The 22264-nt window shown below is 46.7% G+C and overlaps 1 protein-coding gene across 2 annotated transcripts in view; it reads right to left on the bottom strand.

The window, feature by feature from the left end:
* The window catches only part of LOC135908423 (uncharacterized), a 171584-nt gene extending 150049 nt beyond the window's left edge, over nucleotides 1–21535 (bottom strand). For both annotated transcript variants that reach the window (XM_065440198.1, XM_065440199.1), the window contains exons 1-6: nucleotides 21368–21535; nucleotides 19397–19491; nucleotides 18124–18178; nucleotides 15462–15568; nucleotides 10422–10482; nucleotides 4691–4797 (exon numbers count right to left, since the gene is read on the bottom strand). In XM_065440198.1, the coding sequence (XP_065296270.1) occupies nucleotides 4691–4797; nucleotides 10422–10482; nucleotides 15462–15568; nucleotides 18124–18178; nucleotides 19397–19491; nucleotides 21368–21443 (501 nt within the window). In that variant the 5' untranslated portion in view covers nucleotides 21444–21535. The remainder of the gene's footprint in view (nucleotides 1–4690; nucleotides 4798–10421; nucleotides 10483–15461; nucleotides 15569–18123; nucleotides 18179–19396; nucleotides 19492–21367) is intronic.
* Nucleotides 21536–22264: the final 729 nt, after the last annotated feature.

Genomic DNA, 22264 nt, shown 5'->3' with positions numbered 1-22264 from the left:
AAATTAAATAATACCGGGCTTAACAGAGCTCCTTGTGGCACTCCCTTCTCGACGGCATAAAGCGCCGTGGGGCCATCCGGGGTACAGATGAAAAGTTGGCGTCCTTGAAGGTAGTGTGCAATCCATGCGTAGAGCCGTCCTCCAAGGCCAAGGGTTTCCAAAGCGTCAAGTATTGCTTTATTGTAGATCGAATCATATGCTGCCTTAATGTCTAAAATAATGCAGTAGGTATGTTTCCAGAGACCAACTCCTCTTCAATTGATGAGACCAAGGCAATGACATTATCAATTGGGGATCTATTTTGCCGGAAGCCATTCATTTCCTCCGGGTAAACTTTTGCAGTTTCCAGGAACCAATTTAGTCGTTTGTAGATCATTTTTTCGAATAGCTTCCCTACGCAGCTAAGGAGAGATATGGGTCTGAAGGAGGCGTAATTTGTTGGCTTCTTCTTTGGCTTCTTTGAGGAACCTCCCCAGTTATCCATGAGGCGTTGTAGGATTCCAGAAGGTGTCGGCGAGATGTGTGGCATAGATTTGCGAGCGCTTCATAACTCACGCCGCCATGGCCAGGTGATGATCGCTTTTTTACGTCGCCGATTGCTGCCGTGAGCTCTTCGATGGTGAATGGTAATTCTAAGTCAGAAAGGGTAGCTCGAGGTGGACTAGGCTGACGACTTGCAATTTGCCGCAAAGGTTGTGCCCCGTCGGAAAGGAGCCTGCCGTACTGCTCTGCCACCTCTTTCAGGGATGCGCGCTCATGTAATGAGAGGGCGATAAAAGGATAAAGCTGTTGCGGCTCTTTGCGAATGCCTCTGAAGACTCGCCAGATTTTGTTCAGCGGTTGTCGTATGCCCAGTGTCCCACAAAAGTCCCTCCACCTTTTTCGGTCCAGTTTGGTGAGGTAGCGCCGTATATGTCTTTGTACCGGTCGACAAGTTTTGAGGTCTTCGATATTCTTAGTACGTAGAGCCTTCCTTTCGGCACGCCTTGGAATGGCACATAACCTTCCAAATTCATCGTCGTTTGTTGGTACATTACAATGCTTAATGGCAGAGCAGGTACTTTGAGGCAATGAGCTATTGTCGGTATTATTTCTGTATTCGTAGTCGAGGCTGTGATTCCTTTGCCTATGGCTGCTGTGTAAGCTTCCCAGTCTACCGACTTCAGTTGCACTTTTCTGGGCGACGTCCGAAAATGAAGGGCAGAGATTAGGATCGGGTAGTGATCACTACCTCGAGTCTCGAAATCTGTACACCATCCGAACATAGGGGCCACTTGAGTTGATACGAATGTGACGTCAATGCAGTTAACAGTCGTCAAATTTTTCAGGTATGGCATGCTGCCATCGTTCAAGGGCTCTATATTGTATTTTGCAAAAAGCTTCGCCAGCTTGGCACCCCGACCACATGTATGTGAACTGCCCCAGATCTCGTTATGTGCGTTGAAATCACCACAAATAATATGTGGAGACTGAGTGTTTGTCAACAAGTTTTCTAATCTGGTCACGTCTTAAGGGGATCCTGGTTCCAAGTAGACGCCAATCAGGGTAAACACTTTGGAAGCAATCACTGTGGTTGCGCAAATATATTCGTTCTTGTCATGTGGTTTTACGTCAATCGCATGGGCAGGTATGTCGTTGCGAAATCCAACGCGCATTCGACTAATTCCATTTTGTCGCCTTGAATGATGAGAATAATACCCTTTTATCCTAAAGTGCTCATCGACGCGAGACTCGGAAATGACTAAAAAAGGGAAACGGTACACTCACGTAAGATGCTTAAAGTCTGCTAACTTCGAGCGCAATCCGCGAGCGTTCCAATGGAATATAGTGCATGTGCGGAAGTGTTTGTTGGTGGACACCACTTGTGAGACGATTGCTTGCGAAGCCATCGCTGCTACTGCGAAGAATCACGGCTTAGCGCCGTGAAAGAAGACGACACTAGCGGTTCCAAAGCCAGGACGCCCTCTACTTCAGGGATGCTGTTAAACGATGGGCTGGCACGGAGAATAGCCTTGATTGCGGCGAACATCACGGGAATCAGCATACTTGATATCTCATTTGCAGTGCTACCAACTAACAACCTTTCTTGGTTCTTCCTGTTCTTCTGCTGCGACCTTGAGGACACTTGTTGCTGTCTTGGGGTTGAGGTTATATCACTTGAGGGCATTGATGGATTCGTTGCAGTTGAAGGCCTTTGCTGGTTTTCTTTCACGTCTGAGGCGTAGAAGTTTTGCAAAGCCGTGTCGCTGCGCTGCACTGTGCCGTGTTGCTTTTGGTTTGTAGACGTATACATCACATCCGAATTCGGTGGTGGTTCTCGTCGTTTCCGTACTTTTCCCTGGATTTGCTCCATCGTCCGTGCAAGAGTGGCTGATTTCTTTTTAGGACACCCTCCGTATGACGCAGCAAACTCAGCTCCACAGTTTTCACACCGAGGCTGGGAACGTGACGTACAATGCTTATGCTTATGTGGACCAGCGCATATCTTGCAGCGGATAGGGCCTTTAAAATATTTCGCTATATGTCCATGTCTTTGACATCTGAAACATTGAGTAGCAGACCCCATGTATTCCGTAACGGGATAACTGCAGGATCCAAGCGACACTCGGTTTGGTAAAGGGGCGTCCTTAGAGAATTCCAGGATGACCGAGCGTCTTCGGGTTTCCGTTACTACACCATCTTCGTTAGGGACGTAGAAAACTTGCCTTTTAGCAGATATGGCTCCTTGTTCACTCAAATACTCCTTGAGGTCGTCATCTGAGTACTCAACAGGGACGTCCTGTATCCTCCCGTACGTGGCAGAGTAGGAGTATAGAACTCGAGCTTCTACAGGAATACCCGATAGATCTCTCACTGTGAGGAGACGATAGGCTGCGGGAAGTGTAGACACTGTCACCATGAGGCTACCATTCTTGTTGAGACGGTGGCTGAGTATCTTTTCTTGGGCTGTTGTCATGACCGCAGAAGCCAAAAGATTTGGGTTTGCTTCCCATAAGCTGCTGTGAGGCAGAGTTGGCTTGAATATAACAGGAACACCTGCGGCTCTTTTCTTTTTGTAAAAGACAACAGTGAAGGCTGTCTGATCCATCTCCTCGTTGTCTCCTGCAGATTCTCTTGTGTCGATGTCATCTTCACGTAGCCTTTTCCTTACTTGCTCATCTTCTCTGTGGTCTACAGAAGCAACGTGCTGACCTGATTGCTGATTGCATGCGATGAATGCCATCAGTGCATGACGAAGGGCGGCCGACGGTGGAGTCTCGCCGCGCTGCTTCGGTCCGGTGCGCTTCGGGAGCCGCTTGCTCTGCTTCTCTCGCAGGACGGTGACCCCCAGACCGGCGTTCGGTGACAGAGCGGCACAAAGCGTAAAATGAGCTCTACACTTGCTGAAAAAGACTTAAAATTACAGATGGGCGTTCGGAAGCGAGCCTATCGCTTGTCGTCTTCGTCTTCCTTCTTGGGCTTTTTTTATACGAATTTGTTTCGTTCCCTCCTCAAGTCTAGGCTAATTCGAGTTCTTACCATCCTATGGTAACTGCAGCGCACCTTGCCCAGCACATCCACATCTTGTATGATGTCAGGGTTAGCGCAGAGTATGAAGTCCATTTCATTTCTGGTCTCGCCATTCGGGCTCCTCCACGCCCTCTTTCAGCTAAGCCGCTTGCGGAAGAAGCTATTCATTATCCGCATATTATTCTGTTCTGCAAATTCTACTAGTAACTCTCCTCTGCTATTCCAAGTGCCTATGCCATATTCCCCCACTGCCTTGTCTCCAGCCTGCTTCTTGCCTACCTTGGCATTGATGTCGCCCATCAGTACAGTGTATTTTGTTATGACCTTAGGCATCGCCGATTCCACGTCTTCATAGAAGCTTTCGACTTCCTCGTCATCATGACTGGATGTAGGGGCGCACATTTGTACGACCTTCATATTGTACCTCTTATTAAATTTCACAACTAGAGCTGCCACCCTCTCGTTAATACCATAGAATTCCTTTATGTTACCAGCTATATTCTTATGAATCAGGAATCCGACTCCTAGTTCTCGTCTCTTCACTAAGCCCCGTTAGCAGAGGACGTGCCTGCTTTTTAGCACTGTATATGCTTCATTTGTCCTGCTAACTTCACTGATCCCTATTATATCCCATTTTGTGCCCTCTAATTCCTCCAATAGCACTGATAGACTCGCCTCACTAGATAACTTTCTAGCGTTAAACATTGCCAGGTTGAGATTCCAATAGCGGCCTGTCCGGATCCGAGGATTCTTAGCACCTTCTGCTGCGTTGCAGGTCTGACCGCCGCTGTGGTCAGTTACTTCACAGCTGCTGGGGACTGAGGGCCGGGGTTTGATTGTTGTGTTCATATGGGAGGTTGTAGCCATGTACTGCACCAGGGTGGCCAATCCTGCTCTGGTGAGGGAGTGCGTTACTGGTTCTAGTCACCGGGATCAGGCCGCACTCCAGGCCTGTTTGTGCAATTTTTATCAACACGCGGATTTTTTTTATCCGGTGGAAAATTGTGCGGCACCGCGATTCGAACCACGGTCCTCTTGCATGCGAGGTGGATGCTCTACCTATACGCCACCGCGCCATCGCGTAGTTCTTTAACCTCCTCCTAAATTTTAGTACACCGGTGGTTTCGGATTTCAACCCCAAAACAGAGCCTCTGCCGCTCGCTATCACAGCTCCACTTACCACACTCCCCTCCACCTCTGGGACCTTCATGTCAGCAACTGCTTCACGCAACTCCGACGTTTCACAGAAGACCTTGATGGGGTCAAGCTCCAAGCAGTCTGGAAGTCCTGGGGGAAGAACACAGCAATGGGGGACATGGGTGAAAGGGAGCAGTAATGGACATTTTCAAAATTGTATGAACTCCGACATGGTCACCCATCCTTTTGCTGAGCTAAGACAGGACAAGGTTCTTGAAAATATTTGGAAGAAATATGCTTCTCATTTGTCCCTTGGCAACGAGGATATCGATGCCAACGACCAACTCAAACAAACGTTCAAGTAAAACATTCTCTAAACTCAATTCAGTGAGCACCGCATTTTCAGTGACTGTCGGGCTCTCCTATATGTAGTACATCTGGAAAGAACAACGAATTGAACTGAACTCTAGATTTTTACATGCCAAAACCACAATTTAATTATGAGCCTTGCTGTAGTGGTCAGCATAGTCCACACCAGTCCATATGGACAAAGCACGGGACACGAGCAATTGTTTGCACCAATGTGTTGTCCTTCCTTTGTCTCAAGAGCACGGATGAGAAGCCCAGAACGTAAACAAAGCCGTGCTGTATTAAAAAGAAAAGTTTCGAACGTTTCACTTCATCAATACGGGTGATGCGCAATCCTTGTGGGCGCTATAGTGTACAAGATGCTATTGGCCCTCGGTGCACCTTGACACCTTCAATGTCCGCATTATAGATCGTATTCAAGACGAGGCTTGCACAGGCGTGCCACACGCAGCAGGCGCAGTAGAATACCCCCCCCCCCACCCCACCCGGGTTGTATACATTTGCTCACTATTTAGATTACCTAGCCTGGTGTCAGCATGCACAGGTAACCAGAAAGTGTCCGCACTGGATGACCGCAGATATTCGCTGTCAAAACACTGGCATGAGGAATCTCGGCGGCGGCAGCAGTTAGGGAAGTGATGTTCATGCTCTCTCTCGCTTTAACGCGAACTCAGTGATGAGAACACAGCGCACAAAAAACTGCGAGCCGTCGGCCCACCTAGAGTGTGCCCCAAACCAGATCGCTTCCGAGATAAATCACGCGCGAGTGCAGAAGATTGTCCCCATCCTATGGTGCAAGGCCCGTGACTGAATACGGTGCGCTTCCTCCCCTTGCGCTTGCGAGACTAAGCCGCCATTGTCGGCTCACCGTGGCATTCGGGCTGCACCCACTTCACATGCCTGTCACGCGACGTCACCAAACCGCACAAACTCACCGCGTCAAAGTGACGTGTACGCGATAACGATGCATTAATATGCCGAACAAAGCTGAATTTTCTTCGGAATAGCCGCAAGCTGCCCCGTTCCGAAAGGAATAAAAGGTGGCTGCCGCCGATCGCTGAGACGCTGGCTACTCGCAGCTGCCGGAGAGCATGGGTGTATTTGCGTATAATAAAACTTCTTGCGCGGCTGTGTAACGTTTTCGAGCCCTTTCGGCACGTTTGCCACTTCATTCTGCTCAGTCTTCTTTGCTGAGGGTCAGTTTTAGCGTCAGTCTTAAGCTTCCGTTGCATGCCGGCGTGATTTTCGACCAGCCACCACAAGCTAAGTAAGGGAATGCCGACCAATCGCAGACGCCGGCACCACCCTCTTCATTCGGTTATCGATTTTCAGTGCACTGGCTCTGCCCCAGTGAATCCCTCTCCACTTTAGCGTTCTCCTCGCCTCTTGTCAGCCAATTAGATACGACAAGCGGCTCAGTTTAGGCAACGTTATTGGTTTTTCAAGCAAACAAAAGTGACCTATGTGCCAGGAGAGCTTTTGATTTGTGTGTTCAGACAACCCTGTGGGTGACCGCCCGGTGCTTGCGTCGGTGGTTACGCAAATTTGACGTCAGGAGATTGGAAAAGACACACATTGGAATTGTTTTACGTTATAGGGCCCCAGATTGGGCTTACTGCTGTATGCGCCCCGCTCCAATCCAACCGCAATGTTGATAGGGGCTTCGAGGTGAACCAGCGTCCGCCATATGCTGATTTCAGAAGCCACAGTGAAGGTCACTCGCATTAGAGGCACAGGGAGGAAAAAGGCCTATTGCGAAAACAGCATGACACCGGACATGCAATGCTGCATGTGCCGCTGTAGCATTGGAGGCATTATTACGGCACATTCGTTCTTCCACAAGTGTCCCGTTTTGCAGCACGTGCATTACGCCTATTTCAATGGTTTGGCCCAATTGTCGAATGCGCTTCCATTATGGGAACAATGGCCACTCAGACATTGCTGTTGTTATTCACGAGGTCTGAATCGGTAAAAACAATCTACACCACATGCTGCCGCCACACAACGTTCCGAAGGATCGGCGATGCTCAGCTTACACGTTGCCCATTCTTCATAACGATTCGCCGCGGCGCTCTGCCGTTTGAACATCGCATTTTTTTTACTCGAAGTGCCATAAATAACAATTGTAGGGCTCTTCTGCGGCTGACGCACAGTCGTAATGCCGAGACCACAATGTCCGAGACCTTCGCAGCACGGCCACTAACCACAGCATTTTCCGAAGTTTAAGCTTTTGGCCAGCTAGCATCGAGAAGGAAGAGATATGGCTCCACAAATCTTTCTGAATTTTGCAATTTGAAGCTGTTTTGTTGTTCTGCACACTGACAAATTCATATATTTTAGGCACTTCTAGCGAGTTTTCAGCCAAACCATTTTGATATAGCCTACAGTTGCAGAGACATAAACGCGTGGTGTCCAAAAACAATTTTTTTGTTAATTTCGTGATACGATCCCCGCGTCGACCCTTAATTCGACCTTGTGGATCATTCGACCAACATTTACAGTTCCTCCAGGGTGAAATTAGTGGGAGTTGACTGCAGCATATTGTCGAGCACCTCTAAAACGAACACATTTAGAATGAAATGACCTGCATAACGAAGGAATAATTGTCTCGGCTGTATTGTCAGCTGTGCCGTGCGGAACCTTTACAACAAATTGAGCTGTATAACGAATCATTTCGTAGGCACCAAGCACTTTGCTACACAGTTGTTTGACTGTATACACCTGTGTATTTATCCTGATTAGACTAGTTGGAAGTTAGCACCCGTGCCGTTTGTGTTCCTTTTGCTGTCTTCATATTTCAGTGCGATAAAAATGTCAAGCCCTAAATACGAACTAGGCCGAGCTCAATTTCTTCTAAAGTCTATATGCCCACCCACCTTTGGGCAGAAATGCTTGCTCTCCGTGCATATATGTTTACCAACAGGCAGACTGCACAAAAACTTTCTGCTATGCAAAAATCTGTGCAATAATCTGTCTGCCTCCATGCTAGTGATCGCTATGCACAAGGTAGTCGAGCCTTAGCTGCCAAAAGGTCCGGGAGAGGGCACTTTTGTTTTGCATTTCTTCTTTTTGGTTAGCGCTATAGTCATAATGATTTAATGCGGGATCCGTCTTTTTTTTTCTTTTTTTGTTTCAGTTGCTACACTGTATGCTCGCAGAGCAGGTGTGTCTCGGAGACAACGTCACATCTTTGTGTATGTTTGGGCGTCTTTGCGTTTGTCTGCTCGGCGTTGCCCCTGTGTGTGTGCAAGAGCGAAGTGGTGTGAAGTAACGTGGGTCATTCCTTCGATCTCCATGGCAACCTCCGCCAACGTATATTGCCAAAGCAGCGACACTATTGTCAACTGTATACGAAGAGGACGACACTCTTGCACAAATACTAGCAAATCTGATCGCCTCCAAGCGTAGTCCGAGGCAGGGCCCTATTAGAGATATTTGTAAGCCACTCTAAGCATAATAAATTTCCCTTTATTGGGTGTAAGCACGTTTTTCGGATTGTCCGATTTTGCCGACTTTCTTTTTTTGGTCCCTGCGAGGTCCAGAAAATAGGTTGGCAACTGTAAGCGGGTGAGACGAGCCGAGAAGGAAGGTTGCTTGACCAGTGCCAGCTTCATACACAAGCAAGGGTAAAGGGGAGGTGGAGTGAAAGTGGGAGGCAGGTCGGTGCGCGTCTCTTTTACAGGCGTGGCTTTGGTTGCGCGTGTCTGTCAGTGTGGCTGAGCACATAGGCAATTGCGCGCCCAGTTTTAAAGATAACCTGCCACGCATGCGAAGAGTTTGCGTGCCGAGATGACAGGGCACCACGCGTGCTGTTTTCCGCATGTTTACTGCTGGTGGTCGCATAATCTGAAGTTTTGGGGACGCGTTGAAGCAAGACGCGTATGAAGAATTTGCTCCCTACTGCCAACCCTTTTCACGATAGCGACTTTCCACTACAGGCGACACTATCAGCCGTGGTGGTAGAGTGGATGTGAAACCATGGCTCGCTTCTCTACGCATGATGCAGATGTGAAGATACTGTGGGCACGGCAAATGCCGGCCCTGAAATTTAACAAAATGATTTTCTGTCTTACTTACTGAAATTTGTTTTTCAGATTGCTGGATAATTTGTGAAAATTGCGGCACCTTCTGTGTAAAAAAAAAACAATTTAATTATGGGGTTTTACGTGCCAAAACCACTTTCTGGTTATGAGGCACACCGTAGTGGAGGACTCCGGAAATTTCGACTAACTGGGGATATTTGACGTGCAACTAAATCTAAGTATACCGGTGTTTTCGCATTTCGCCTCCATCGAAATGCGGCTGCCATGGCCGGGATTGTGAAGGGCTCTGGAGGGGATTGTGGAGCAATTGTGGAGGGCTCTGGATCAAATTTGGCCTCCTGTGGTTCTGTAAAGTGCACCCGATGCTCGGCACACCATTGCAGTCCACCTCCCACCACAATTTGCTACTGAGTCACCACGACTGATAACGTGAAAGCTTCAAACCCACCATAACAGTAATTCACAAGCAAGTGTTGTTCTATACTTCTCCACCACATCGACGCTGATAGCAACATATCCGACAGGCCACTCTATGGAAATGACGTTGTTAATCTTGTTTCATTATTTTTTGTAATGTGCGTTCCTATACAGGGCGAGCATCTTTGTCTTCTGCAATTGTTAAAGATCGCGTCAGGAGGCTAGCGCAATTGTTGCCCCCAAGGTTGGTTATACGAAGAGGCATACATTCCTACCATGATAAATTGAAACACACATTCAACTAATCACCAATAATTTACTAATTATCTTCCAAATTATGCGCAATCGGCAATTTATGGATGGTAACAGACAAGTTTATCCACGTGAAAGGAATCTCCAGGATGACACTAGTTTCGAGATATATACCAAAGTGTGGGACAAAAGAAGCAGAACCCCGTTCATACGATTTTGAAAAAAGTGAGAAAAAGCATGCTAACAGGAAAAACATACGATCCGAACTAACTAAAACAGTTTAACAAACTGAGCTATGGTTGACATCTCCGTAAAGCGAAGAGTGCGCAGACCTTCGGGGCACGACACGCCGACATCTTCGAGTTGGTGGTGCTCCTGCGGCCAGTGCACCACCACGCACTAGGCATCTTGCGCTGTAAAACAGATAGGCGAAAATTCTTATCGCAATAGGTTTGGCGGCGACAGCTGTGAATGCTGTTTGCGTCGACCCCGGAGATGATTCACGAGAACCAAAATCAGAAACTGAGTGCGCACTGGCGTTTTCATAGGAGACAGGCGGGCGAGTGTTGAGGTGAAGGTGAGGGAAAAGTCTTCCTGTACATTTATGATTCGACCACTTCAATTCGTGCTCGTATGTAACAAATTAAAACAGAGGTGAGGCAACAATGCCGAATTCACAAGGTTGCGGCTCACCGGAGTTGTCGGCTTTTGCGGGCATCGCTTCTATGGAGAGGTTGCTTGCCTCTTCGGGACTCTGCGGACATGAGAAAACACTGTCAGGAAAAAAACATCTCCAATAACCAACCAACTTAATTTGAATACAGTAAACTTCTGGTTCAACATTCATTCAATTCAAAACCAGTTCATTAGCTTTTCAAGGGATAACTATGCCACAATGTCGGATCATGGTATTTGGCCGACTAATGTACCAATTTTCTTATTTTTTCACAAAAAGAAGTGGGCTGAAAATTGCCCGAGCTATGCAATGGATTATGAAATCAAAACCACCTTCGCAGCGTTCGTATGCTTTACCCTAAACCTTAATGTATTGCGGCGAAGCTAATCTTAATAAACTGCCCGCCAGGGTGCAATACATATTACACCATTGCCACATGCTCCTGCTAAAAAATAGGGTCCGCGTTAGATTTATACTAAGTTTAGGAGTCCTGATCTCATTTTCTATGTTAGCTTCCTACTGTGGAGAGATAGAAAGTAGGTACACGTTTGAATGGGGGCATGTTAAACTCGAGCAATTGCTGCCATGAATCTGTGGTGTGTTGAGGCATTGACGCGATAGTATTAAGGGCCCCGTGTCGCAGAAAATCCATCGTCGGCGTCCAGCGTCTTTTCGGCCAAAATAATTTGGAACCACGCATACCCACGCCCTCCACGTGGCGCAAGGAAGTTACCTATCTAATTGAATTTCTCAAGCTAAAATACCTAGAAAAATCGTAAAGTAAGAATTGCACACAACTTGCAAACATGATAGCGTCGGATTGTAATTTGAATATACGAGAAAGCATATTTCTGTTACGCTCAAACTGAAACAAAGCCGTATTCCAGTGTTTCTGCTACTCCCTAAAGCGGCCACAGCATCCGCAATTTGCCCGCGCAGGCGCAAAGGAGCGCGAAGGCTACCGAGTGGCGAGCCCGGTTCCTTGCAACAGCTCCAGATGGCGCTCGCCTCCACGGCTTCGCGACTCGCGCAAGAGGGCGCCTTTCGGTCAGAAAGACTGTATTTGTACGCAACGTTCGCCACCAGCGTTTCCGGGTAGATATTACGGTTACACACGCTGCAGTTGCCGGGAAGCGTGAGAGGCACTCGGCGATGTTTGAATGCTATCGCTTTGCGCTCTTAAAGGCGAAGCTTAAGCGTCCTCGAAATATTTTCGGAGTCTTTCGGAGAATTTGATCTGCCGAATTATTCAATCAATTTCGCCCGTCTCGTCAAGGTGATCACTGAAGTTGACTGTAGTATGTGTAGTAACTTCAAGGGTTCTGTTTATGGTAAACCCTGCACTTGCCCAAGCCCTCAAGTAAGGCCATCTGTCAAGTGTGTACTGAAGGACGCAAATTTAAATGAGCAACTATTCAATTAAGGCATTCGAAACAAATGACTCAACTCACCAACATGCATTGTCGTATTTGTAAATGGACTCCATGTTTCTTGCACGTGAAGGATGACACTCGGCAAGCAAGGTTAGGAAACACAAGGTATTAACGTGATACCAAACTTGGCTCTACACACCAGAATTGGAATGTCAGATTTAACGATGCAGCCTGTTTGTGAAACCAAAACGTTTGTCAGTCAGTTTTGATGCTATTATGCAGACTTGTTTAATTACACATGCCGATTTCAAATATTTTGTTTGTTCTGCATGTCAGTTTTTTTGAAGAGATAAGAAAAATAAGAAATCCTGTACTATGGTTTGAGGCTTCTATTGTAGAAAATGACAAAATAAACATTTTATTAATGCCTGATTCAATAGCTCAAAAGGCTAAGAATTATAATCCAGGTGTTTTAAAAAGCACCTAACATACTGTATCTTCCAGTGTACAAGTCATGTTATTTTTTTCCTAATGTTTTTTTCGTCCGTATGTCTTTCAAGACAGTGCAACTTGTATACTTTATTTTTTGAAAAAAAAAATAACCGTGAAAATTAGATTGGATGCTATGCCGACGCGAAGCGCGCTTGGTTGAGCTCTTCTGGCAGGTACTACAGGTTATGCGCATGCTTTGGATGTACCGGGTTCTACTCGCCATTGTGTTTCCGAGAACTGTGCGCGAAGGACCGAGCAGCAACGCAAGCGGCAGCCGACTGACAGCGAGTCGACCTGCTGCGAAGCCATCGTACGGTAATGCCAAGTGGTCGTAAAGTGGGAACGACGTGGCAGAAAAAGAGCAGTATAATCCACTGTGAAGCCCAAACTTGAAAACCTGCTTTCATTATACAGTTATCACATATGCAGCTTCCTGCTAAACAAAGGCATGATTTCACCTGCTCCGTGTGCCGAAATATGAATGCTGGCAAATTGAACGGAGTAAAAAAATTATTGCGAGAGAATGGAAAAACGACAACCCAAGGCAGGAGCGACACAGGTTTATAGTTTTATTTTTACTTCCGCAAAACATTCATTTACGATGTGATATACTTTACAGAATTGTGCAAGAAGAGTTCCGAGATTTTCAATGCAGTTATAAATATATAATTCTTTCTCACGAATTTCGGCCTCCTAGGACCAGGCTGCAAGGGTTACTGCAGCACAATGGGTCTAATGCCTGCCCATTCAGTAGACAGGGCTGTCAGAAACATCCGAGCCAATATTGGTGTACTCTGTATACCTTATGAAAAGCTTTTTTTAGCACATACCGCCTTCTTAAAGCCATGCAACAACCGCATAAATTTGAATTTTACATTTAAATAACTTTTAGCAATGAGGTGCATAAAGACATGACCTTAGCCCTTTCAAGTCATCACGGTGATTTTTATGCTTGGTTTCCTCACGCTTATCTCATAATTACATTCCGCGAGCAGAGTAGAGGCAGCGGAGTGAATACAACAGCACGAAGCTCATTGCCTTGTTCTTTAATGCAATGTTCTGAGACTCCACCACCACCCATGCCTGTAATGCTAGTTAGTGCATGAAGCATCACGGCTACTGGCCAAAATTTTGGCGAGGAAGTAAAAAATGATGACGAGATGTGTATTTTATCAGCACAAGGGCCTAACGTGACCAAAGTGTACCTGTGATCGGCGAAGAGTTGTCAATATAAAAATTATTCTAAATGGTAGCTGTAAAAGCGCTAAAAGGTAGGGATGTGTCAGTATAAATTTTTCAATCTCGAAGTAAATTTGAATAATCAGAACCAAGTAGTAATAGAATCCAATATCTTTAAAAATAAAGATATTGTGTCGACCAGTGACCACGTAGACCGGTAAAGTCTCGGACTCTCGCAGGAGAGGAAGAAATGACACCCGATCGCTTAGCGTAGCTTTCGTTTTAATAATCTCCTTCGGAACGATAGCCCGTGCCGGAGCTTGCCAGCCGCTCGTGCCTCGTGTAGACCCGAGTGTCTACGTCATCCCTCGTGCGACGCCGATGCTGCTGCCGCTACAGAGGGCTCCCAAGCTAGAGAGGAGGAAAGTTCGACGAACGATGGAAAGTCCACGTGACGCGGCGTGTCTTGGCGTTGGTCTTGGGTGGCCATCGCAGTACATGTTTTCTCCATGCCCTGGACACGTGTACGGTTCAGCGCAATGCACCACTGAATGTTCTTTTTTGCTGTCACGTTTGTTTTCGTTCGTACGGTATATATTGCTCGATGCGTGCGAAAATAAAATCTTTTGTGGAAAGCGAAGTGCTGTGTCTGTGTATCGGTTACTTCCTACGTCCTTGTTCAGTCGCGCTTCTACAGTCTGCCACAGTCATCCTGTTGCCACATCTGACACGGATAGGAGGTTCACCAGTCAGCAAGTAACTGTGCGAGCCGTATGTGGGCTCTATTCTGAGACAACCAAAGAGGACATCACAGAGGAATTGCTGATTGCGCTCCCCTCTATAGTCTTCTTTCCACAGCTCCAATACAGAAGTCGACTGCACCGATTTTGGGTAGGTGGAAGGCAGACTGGAGAGAGTTACGCAAGGCTGACCATGCGTAGGGCAATGCGAAGAGTGCGCCAGGCGGGGTGCACGACACAGAAACGGGGGGCAACGGTTGGAGTTTTTCTATTTGCCCCGTTGATTCGGGTTCCCTTTCAGCGCAAGCACCCGTTAGCTAGATTGAACTGTTATAGCCTATGATGCAGGAAGCGATCGTTGTATTCGCTCATAGAGTACACACACACAAGTTCTCATTGTCAAGCATGTTCATGCTCACACGCGCCAACTGCATCGTTAAGATCGTTATCGTAAGTGAGTTCGACTGTAGTGCTTTCACTGCTCGCATTGTAAAAAAATGCAAATACTTTTTATGTGTCCAAAATTATAAGGCAGTGCAACCTTTGCCATGACAAGTTAGCTCATGATAGGCAGTTGAAGGGTTCATGGAAGGGTTATGAAAAGGCCAGACCAGCGCTCAAAAAAAAAAAAAACATGCACGGCCAGCAGCAAACGTTTGGTTCGATTCATCTCCACTTTTTTGACGAGTTCGTGGCACAGTACCACCTTTAGTTGCTGCCACTGACGAGTGTTTGCCGCGCTTGTATTGCAAATATCCACTGTTACCAAATTTGCGGCTGCTTTGCCTTTTTGGGTAGCACTCCCGCAGCGAAAATCAGCAGTGTAACTGATGGTGTAGTTGCAGCAGAGAAATACTGGACAGTACTTCGATATTGTGAAGAGGGGGTAAGAAACTCCCCTCATCTTCATGCACTCTCTCAAATTATCTCAGGACATGTTTCAAGGGCAAAGTACAAATACTGGGTGCAGTGATTGCAACTGTGCAATTTCTCACAGTACACTATTTAGCAACTACGTCATTTCTTCTAGTGCATGCCATCGTGGCGCCGGACAAAGCGTATTCCGATTCGTCGCTGGACAACATTGACACTCACAATTACGTAGGAAAGTCACGAACTGGGCTTTACCAGCAGTTTTTGGAACGAACGGCACCATGGAGAGGGTGCCACACTTGCACCGCTCAGACGAATGCTGAAATCTAGCACAGCCAGAACGATTTCACGGCGCCGGCGGCTTGAACAGACCTATCGGGACGACACTAAGGTGCCTCACCTGTGCACTTTTTGCTTTAATGGCGGCAAGCCGTTTGGCAGGTGGGGCCTTGAGATTGGTCTGGGAGAGGGTGCTCGATGCTAGCTCCTTGCGAAGCTTGACCCCATCTGCAGAAAGACAACAAAATTAAACACAGACTCCAGAAATTGTTGTTGCTTGACAGGTGGTGTCAACGTGTTTGCCTCCCTTCAATGCAATTGTCATTCGTTGAAATGTTCACCTAGTTTGCAGCATGTCGGTCTGTCTGCGTGTCGCATTGTTTCCGCCAACTCGGGTCACTGGGTAGCGCATATTGCGCATAAAATGGGCAGGGCTTCAGGCTGCAGTGCTGTGGGAATAAGGTTTGGTGCCGACAGTTGGATCAACTTGGGTCACTGAGTGTGTGCCACTGGATATGTGGCGCTCTCCAATGAACCACATACAAGCGAATTTAGGGTCACTCGGTATTCCCCAATAGGTGCGAGCACTTCATGAAAATACGTTTTTGACAAAAATCTGGGGCATGGCGTATGCCCCACGAGATATTACTGCTATTCAATGCGACACGCGCGGACCTCACGGCAGCGTCGCAAGGAGGCGCAGCGTGTTCAGGCAGTGGAAATACAGTGTGTCGCTACATTGCATTAATGCTAATCACACTAACGTCAACGGTGATGCGGAGGTGGTTTCTGCTGGAATTTTCAGATGTGGTCACGAGCCTAGAAGGAGATAGTTTCAGCTGTTTGTGGTCCACATCACCATAGTCTTCAGCGGAAATTGTAGGTAAATAAAAATGCTCGAACACTTGAAGCATATAACACAGCGTTGGCCATGCGCCTACATAATTGCGTAGCGACCAAAGATCATGTCGATAGCCAGCACGGTTTCAAGCATGGCGGTTGCGCCAAATGAGAATTTCTTTTTGTCTCGATGGTTGCATCGTCCACATAGCTAGAGAACCGCAAGGTCGCCGTTAATTATCGCTTCAATAGCCGCTGCTGTAACAGGATTGGTTTGGGTTTGTTAAAGTCTGTAGCAGATAAAGAGCACTGGCTACATCGCAACAGCCCGTGAATTACACGACAGACGTACCTTCTTTCATACACGACTTGAAAATTTTCGGTCGCAAATATGTGTAGTCAGAGAAGGGTCTTTTGCTTTCTTAATAGGCCCCTCACCTGGCCACATTTGAAATTTTGGTTCTATGCTGGATATTTTTACATACCCTCAGAGTGTTCTAACGCAACAATTTTTGAAATTCGTTAATGCCAGAGATCGAAATATTTGAGGAGGCGAGCACCACTGCCAACACAGGCACTCTCTTCAATTCTAATGTGTTGCCTCTGCAAGCGAAATTCCGTCTCCGAGTTCTCCCATACTGGAGCAGGAAGTTTGCGCGACGAATATGTCACGAGCACCACCGTCTTCTCTCTCTCCCTCCCCCCATCTCTCTCTTTTCTGTCGCGCGCGCGCACATTGTTGTCGTGCGGCTTACTTCCGAAGATCGCCTCCCACGCAATCATTTGCGTTTGTTTCGTTTCATGGAGCGGTCGACTTTGTGCGCTCTGCATGAGAACACCTGGTTAGTGCCACAAACATGAGTAATGAGGCAGGCATCAGAGGATGAAGGAGCATAACGGCGTCATTGGAAGGCCGTAGAAAATGACAGTTTCGTTCTCTGCGCGTGCAATAGCGCAACGTGGCAAGAAGGAGACGAAATGGAAGTACATCTCTGCTACGGTACGAAGTAAAACGAAAACACAGACACTTGGTTTGTATGTTTGATTATTTCTCTAAACTTTTGTTTGTCTACGGAGGCAATCGATTGAACAAATAAGCAATGTTGCCTTGAATAATTTTCGAAGTCTCTTGTCGTCATGAGCAACGTCACAGCACTGCACAATAGTGCGATATACATCGACTCTTCAGCTAGGAGCGTGGCGCCCCTGAGGAAAGGGCAAACAGCATTTGGCTTGAAATTTAAGCTCTTTCCGTGGCGCATAGGGAAGTGAGTCTTAGCAGGCACGATTGCTGGGATGCATTGTGTGCACTGTGCTTGTCAGCTCAAAGTGACCGCATCTGGTGAGGGGCCAGATGCTATTGACGCGTGTACTTATCTCTATCGGGCGACCACGTTTCGCCGCCGAAAAAATGTTATCGCACAGCGCGGGACTCGCCTGCATGTATCCGAAGTTTCTGGAAAGTTATCGATGCTTCTATCCGCTGTCTGTTGTCGCCGAACCTTGTATTATCTGATTTCGTCGCGTGACGCGAATGGTGTAGAACTTTGTGGAAGCCACGTGGGTCCGAACGATTAGACTGGAACGTTCGACGACTGCTGTATAAAAGCCGACGCGCTTGACCCGCAGATCAGATTTTCGACGATCGCCGACTGTGTTCGCCGCTATCATTGCGCTTTAAGTGTAGCCTGTTTTGTGGGCACAGGTTCGCCCAATAAAAGCTAGTTTTGTCTTTCACAGTACTGCTACTGTGTTCTTTAACGTCACTACCACGTGACACTATGATGATGTTTGTTATGTACCAAACCAAGTATAATCACCAACAAGGAAGATTAGTCAAAAGAGACTATCCAAAAGAGAAGTACCTTATCGCTCTAAACGGATTAAGGGTCACTTGTTATAGTATTTAACATGATTCACACATCTTCAGATAATGAGCTTACCACAGGTGCAGCCTGCTGGTTTTTTGCCTTGTAGGAATGTCTTCTCGCTGACACTCTGCAAACAGGGTGTCGACAGTACAACCATGAGCATGGAAGAGCCCTAACCTGTACTACAGTATTCAGTAGAATTGCTGTCGGTGATCACAAACATCCAGCCTGTTCCTCTCAAACTTCACATAAGGACAACGTTCGAAATTGCTTCATGCAAAAATACAAGTGAAAAAATATGGTGATGATAATTTAAGGCTAACTCAAAGTGAATATTGCCAAAGCTAGATGCCGAGCAGTAGTAAGGGAAACCGAATCTGAGTACATACAAACGCGGTGTAATGCTATGATGCATGAAAAATTTCATTCGGAGAGTGAAATAAGTCAACATTTCTAAATTTAGAAGTCACACTTACTTCCAGCTCTTTAGAACTGTTTGGACAAATAGAAAACACGCACTTATGCTCACGAATATTTGTTGCCCATTTTGAGCCGAGACAGATGGTGGCTATTCGGGTCACCTTACAAAATAGATCTCCAAGGCCCCTAATGTTCAGCTTACAGAGCATCTACTGCGCTTGCTACATTTACAAAATAATGCATGTAGAGGTGCAAAAACCTCAACACAAAAAAAAACTGTTCAGTGACAAAAAAATGTCCAGGCTTAGCTTGGTTAAGCCAAGAATGCGTTGCCTATTGCGCGAGTTGGGGCCCAGCTTTTCCTCCGGCTGTCGTGACGTCACGTCACGTGGTTGCGCTAAAGGTCAATGGTGGCTGCCCTGCCACGCGCAAGGGCTGAACTGAGTGATTGCAATATGAAACGCACAAAAATAGAAGCAACTTATTAACAAACATAGCAAACTTAAAAGAGAATAGACCCACATATGAGACACGCAGCAATGAACAATGGCTCATACCCTCAATGGGGGCTGCCCGGTCGCGCCCAAGGGCCGAACTAAGCGATTGCAATATGCAACGCATAAAATTCAATAGGAAGCAAGGTGTACAATAGGACACAGCTACACAGTGCATGAGCAGGGCAAGGGGTGACAAGCGAATTTACACGTAACCTCTCGTTTAGGAAATAAAGCTTTATATTATTCATTCCATGCGCAACCTTTTCACGTTGCACTACAATCTTGTTCCACCTTCCATCGCGTTAGCCTTCGCAAAACTTCGGCCCAAAGCTCTATCACAGATACGCCTGTAGGTAGACTGGAGTGCAGTAACTATACAAGTAGGTGCCTATAATAGTTTCATCGCTGCGTGCAAGAACAATACTCACGCCGCTGCAGCGACGGGCGTTCACTATTTCACACAGCACATGACGCCTTCGCTGGCTCAGCAGGGACTTCGCATTCGGGGAGCCGATGTCCCCTTCTGTAATTAGACAAAAGCAGCGCGTGCCATCAGACTAGTCAATCGCTAGCATGTAGGCCTATGGGGAAGGAGTAATTCTATATTCAATTTCATATTTCACAGGCAACCCTGTGCAAGCTATGCAGGTTGTATTGTCGTAAAGATCTCAACCCGTGTGTATCGCACTGCAGTTGTTTCATCGGTGACAGTTTAAACAGGATAAATTCTTTATATGCTATGGTAATGAGGGGGGGGGGGTTAGGTAAGATTACATCCATGTGTGTAGTTTTTGTGCAATTTGCACTTCCAGTATTCGTCCTACTATGGTCTGGCTGCGAATGCAAGAAGTGTGATGTGGCTGCAGGTCGCGGCACTTTTGAATTGTCATTTCTCTCTCACGTGCGCGAGAAATGACAAATGGCGCGTGTGGCGAGGACGTGGCAAGCATCGCGAGCGTGAGCGAGCAAAACCGAAATTGAGCGAATTTGCCTAACTCTGCATATGTGGAACTTTTTTTTTTGTCACGAAAGCGGGCAGTCTTAAAACTCATTACAGAATTCATAGCATCTCCTACTACATGTGAATTGAGCAAGGATGATTTATTTGTAAGCACTGCATTGCTGATGTCCGCAATTTAAATGATAGCACTACCACCAAGCCTTTCTGGAGAAAACACTTTGTAACCAGGGTGCCCACTGGGCTTACTAAAAAAGCTATTGTACAGAGGATCGTTTTTAACAAATTTGCTCAATGCAGGCCTCGGCTGAGTCCGCTGCGAGCACACTGAAGTGCACGGCTATTTAGCAGTACTTTGCATTTTCCAGCGATGCCACAGACGAGCCTAATCTTCTATCAGTGCTTCTTCATGCTTTTCTAGATGGCCGCACACAGTGCATGGTACAGCACTAGCAGAAACCAATTTGTTCTTTCTGGGGTGGTAAATGTTGGCAACTGGGCTACTTCAATATAAGTTGGGATATTTTCGGTTAGCATTTGTAATAACAACGTGACAGGAGAGGGTTAAACAGCCTGTAGTCAGCCTGGCGCCTCAAAAGCTGCGCCGCATCTGCAAAAAGTGCACTTGCAATTCACACTTGAAAGAAGCCGCATATCTAAAGAACAATACAAATACAACCAGGAAAGGAAAAAAATTCTGTTGAAACTTTACCCCTGCCACTGTACTCAACCGCAAAGGGCTCTTGCTCGCACTCAAGAACCAACAATTCAATGTATACTTGCCTCCGCCAATGAAAGACTAGGCAGTTTTAGAAATACCGGAGCCTAAATTTAGGGGACGCAATCTGCCGGCCGTACTAGAGAACACAAAGGTATACAAAACTCCAAAGGAGCACGAAAGAACGCAAGCCGGCAGTGGGGTTTCGAGTACGCAAGGTCGCTTGGGTGCGCTATTTTATCAATGGCTCGATGAAGCTCATGTCATACAAACGTCGCAATGAATCTGGAGAAACGAAACTCCAGCGATGCGACAGCGGTTGTCGCACATCATGCGAAATTTGCCTTTTTTAAATTTTGTGTCGCTCTAAGCACAAAACAGGTGTGTGTCACGGTCGAGGGAGCGGTTGAAACTACAGGTTTCTCCGCCTTCATACGTATTACGCACCCCAGATGGGTAGTCGCTTACCCTCAGTCGCGGAATTTAGTGTATGCGGAAGCAGTCTGATTGCTGCGAATTCCATGCTACCGGGCTATTAATTCCGTTTATGAAAAAGTCAACGCTCAAGGCAAAAAGGCGCAACGCATTGTCGCGTCAAATATTTTCTGAGGAGAACACGCAGAAGTGGGAGGATAGGACGCTGTATTTCTGCCCACCATGCACTATGCACTTGAAGTAATATGCAAATGCAGAGTCAACGTCTGCGGTAGCGCAGGCGCTCACCTTTTGTGCACAAGGTCTCGCCATCCGAGGTTATGGCCCCGCTGTGCGAGCAAGCTACTCGCTGAGGTTCACTCATTTGGTAGGCGGCTTTGGTTGCTGGTTTCTCTCTTGCACGCAAGCCAAAACGGCGAAACGCGATCGATCGCGCGTAGCTCGTGTTCTCTCATCTTCTCGTGTACCCTCAACAGTGGCGCATACCCACTATGGGGATTGGCCAAGAAGCAGGCGGTTTTCTGTATGCTTAGAAGTAAAGCGAAACTAGATTTGAATAGTGCAGCGTGGGACGATACAACTGTGATTTAGAGGTGTAATGAAAATATTGTGAAGAATTTTGATACAGTAAGTTAACGTAAAGAAATTAAATAATAGAAATTATTGATAATTTTATAAATTCATCAAAGTACTCTTTTTGTCTCTATAATAAAATTCTAAACTGCAAGAACAGCATCCCTGTGGCTGGATCCCAGTGAAGTTGCCTAAAAAGAAAGAATGGTTGACGAGGTTAGCGATAGCCCATGCTTGGTAAATAAGTATTCTAATAGTTTTCTTTGTCTTAGAAAGCGGCGGCACGGGAAAAAATAATGTTCGGTAGTTTCAGGTGCAGTGCAAAAAGAACATAGAGGGGACACAGCGATACGAGATCTTTGTAGAGAGATAGAGAAATAAACTTTTTTGTTAGACCAGGCTTCTTGAGCCCAAAGGTGGGTGGCCTCCTCAGTCCAGGTAGCCATGGCTCGCTGCCGCCACCCGAGCCCTGTTCACCAACCGTAGCTGGCTGTCAAGGTCTTGCGTGACCAGCTGGTCTTCCGATTCTTCCTCTATATCCGCTTCTTCCTGCATGTTATCGCATGTTGGTGATGATGATGGTTGTACTTCGCGGTTATTTCTGCACTCCAG

Source organism: Dermacentor albipictus, unplaced genomic scaffold, assembly GCF_038994185.2.
Source record: "Dermacentor albipictus isolate Rhodes 1998 colony unplaced genomic scaffold, USDA_Dalb.pri_finalv2 scaffold_25, whole genome shotgun sequence".
NCBI lineage: Eukaryota > Metazoa > Arthropoda > Arachnida > Ixodida > Ixodidae > Dermacentor > Dermacentor albipictus.
This window is presented reverse-complemented; position numbering and strand designations above follow the sequence as displayed.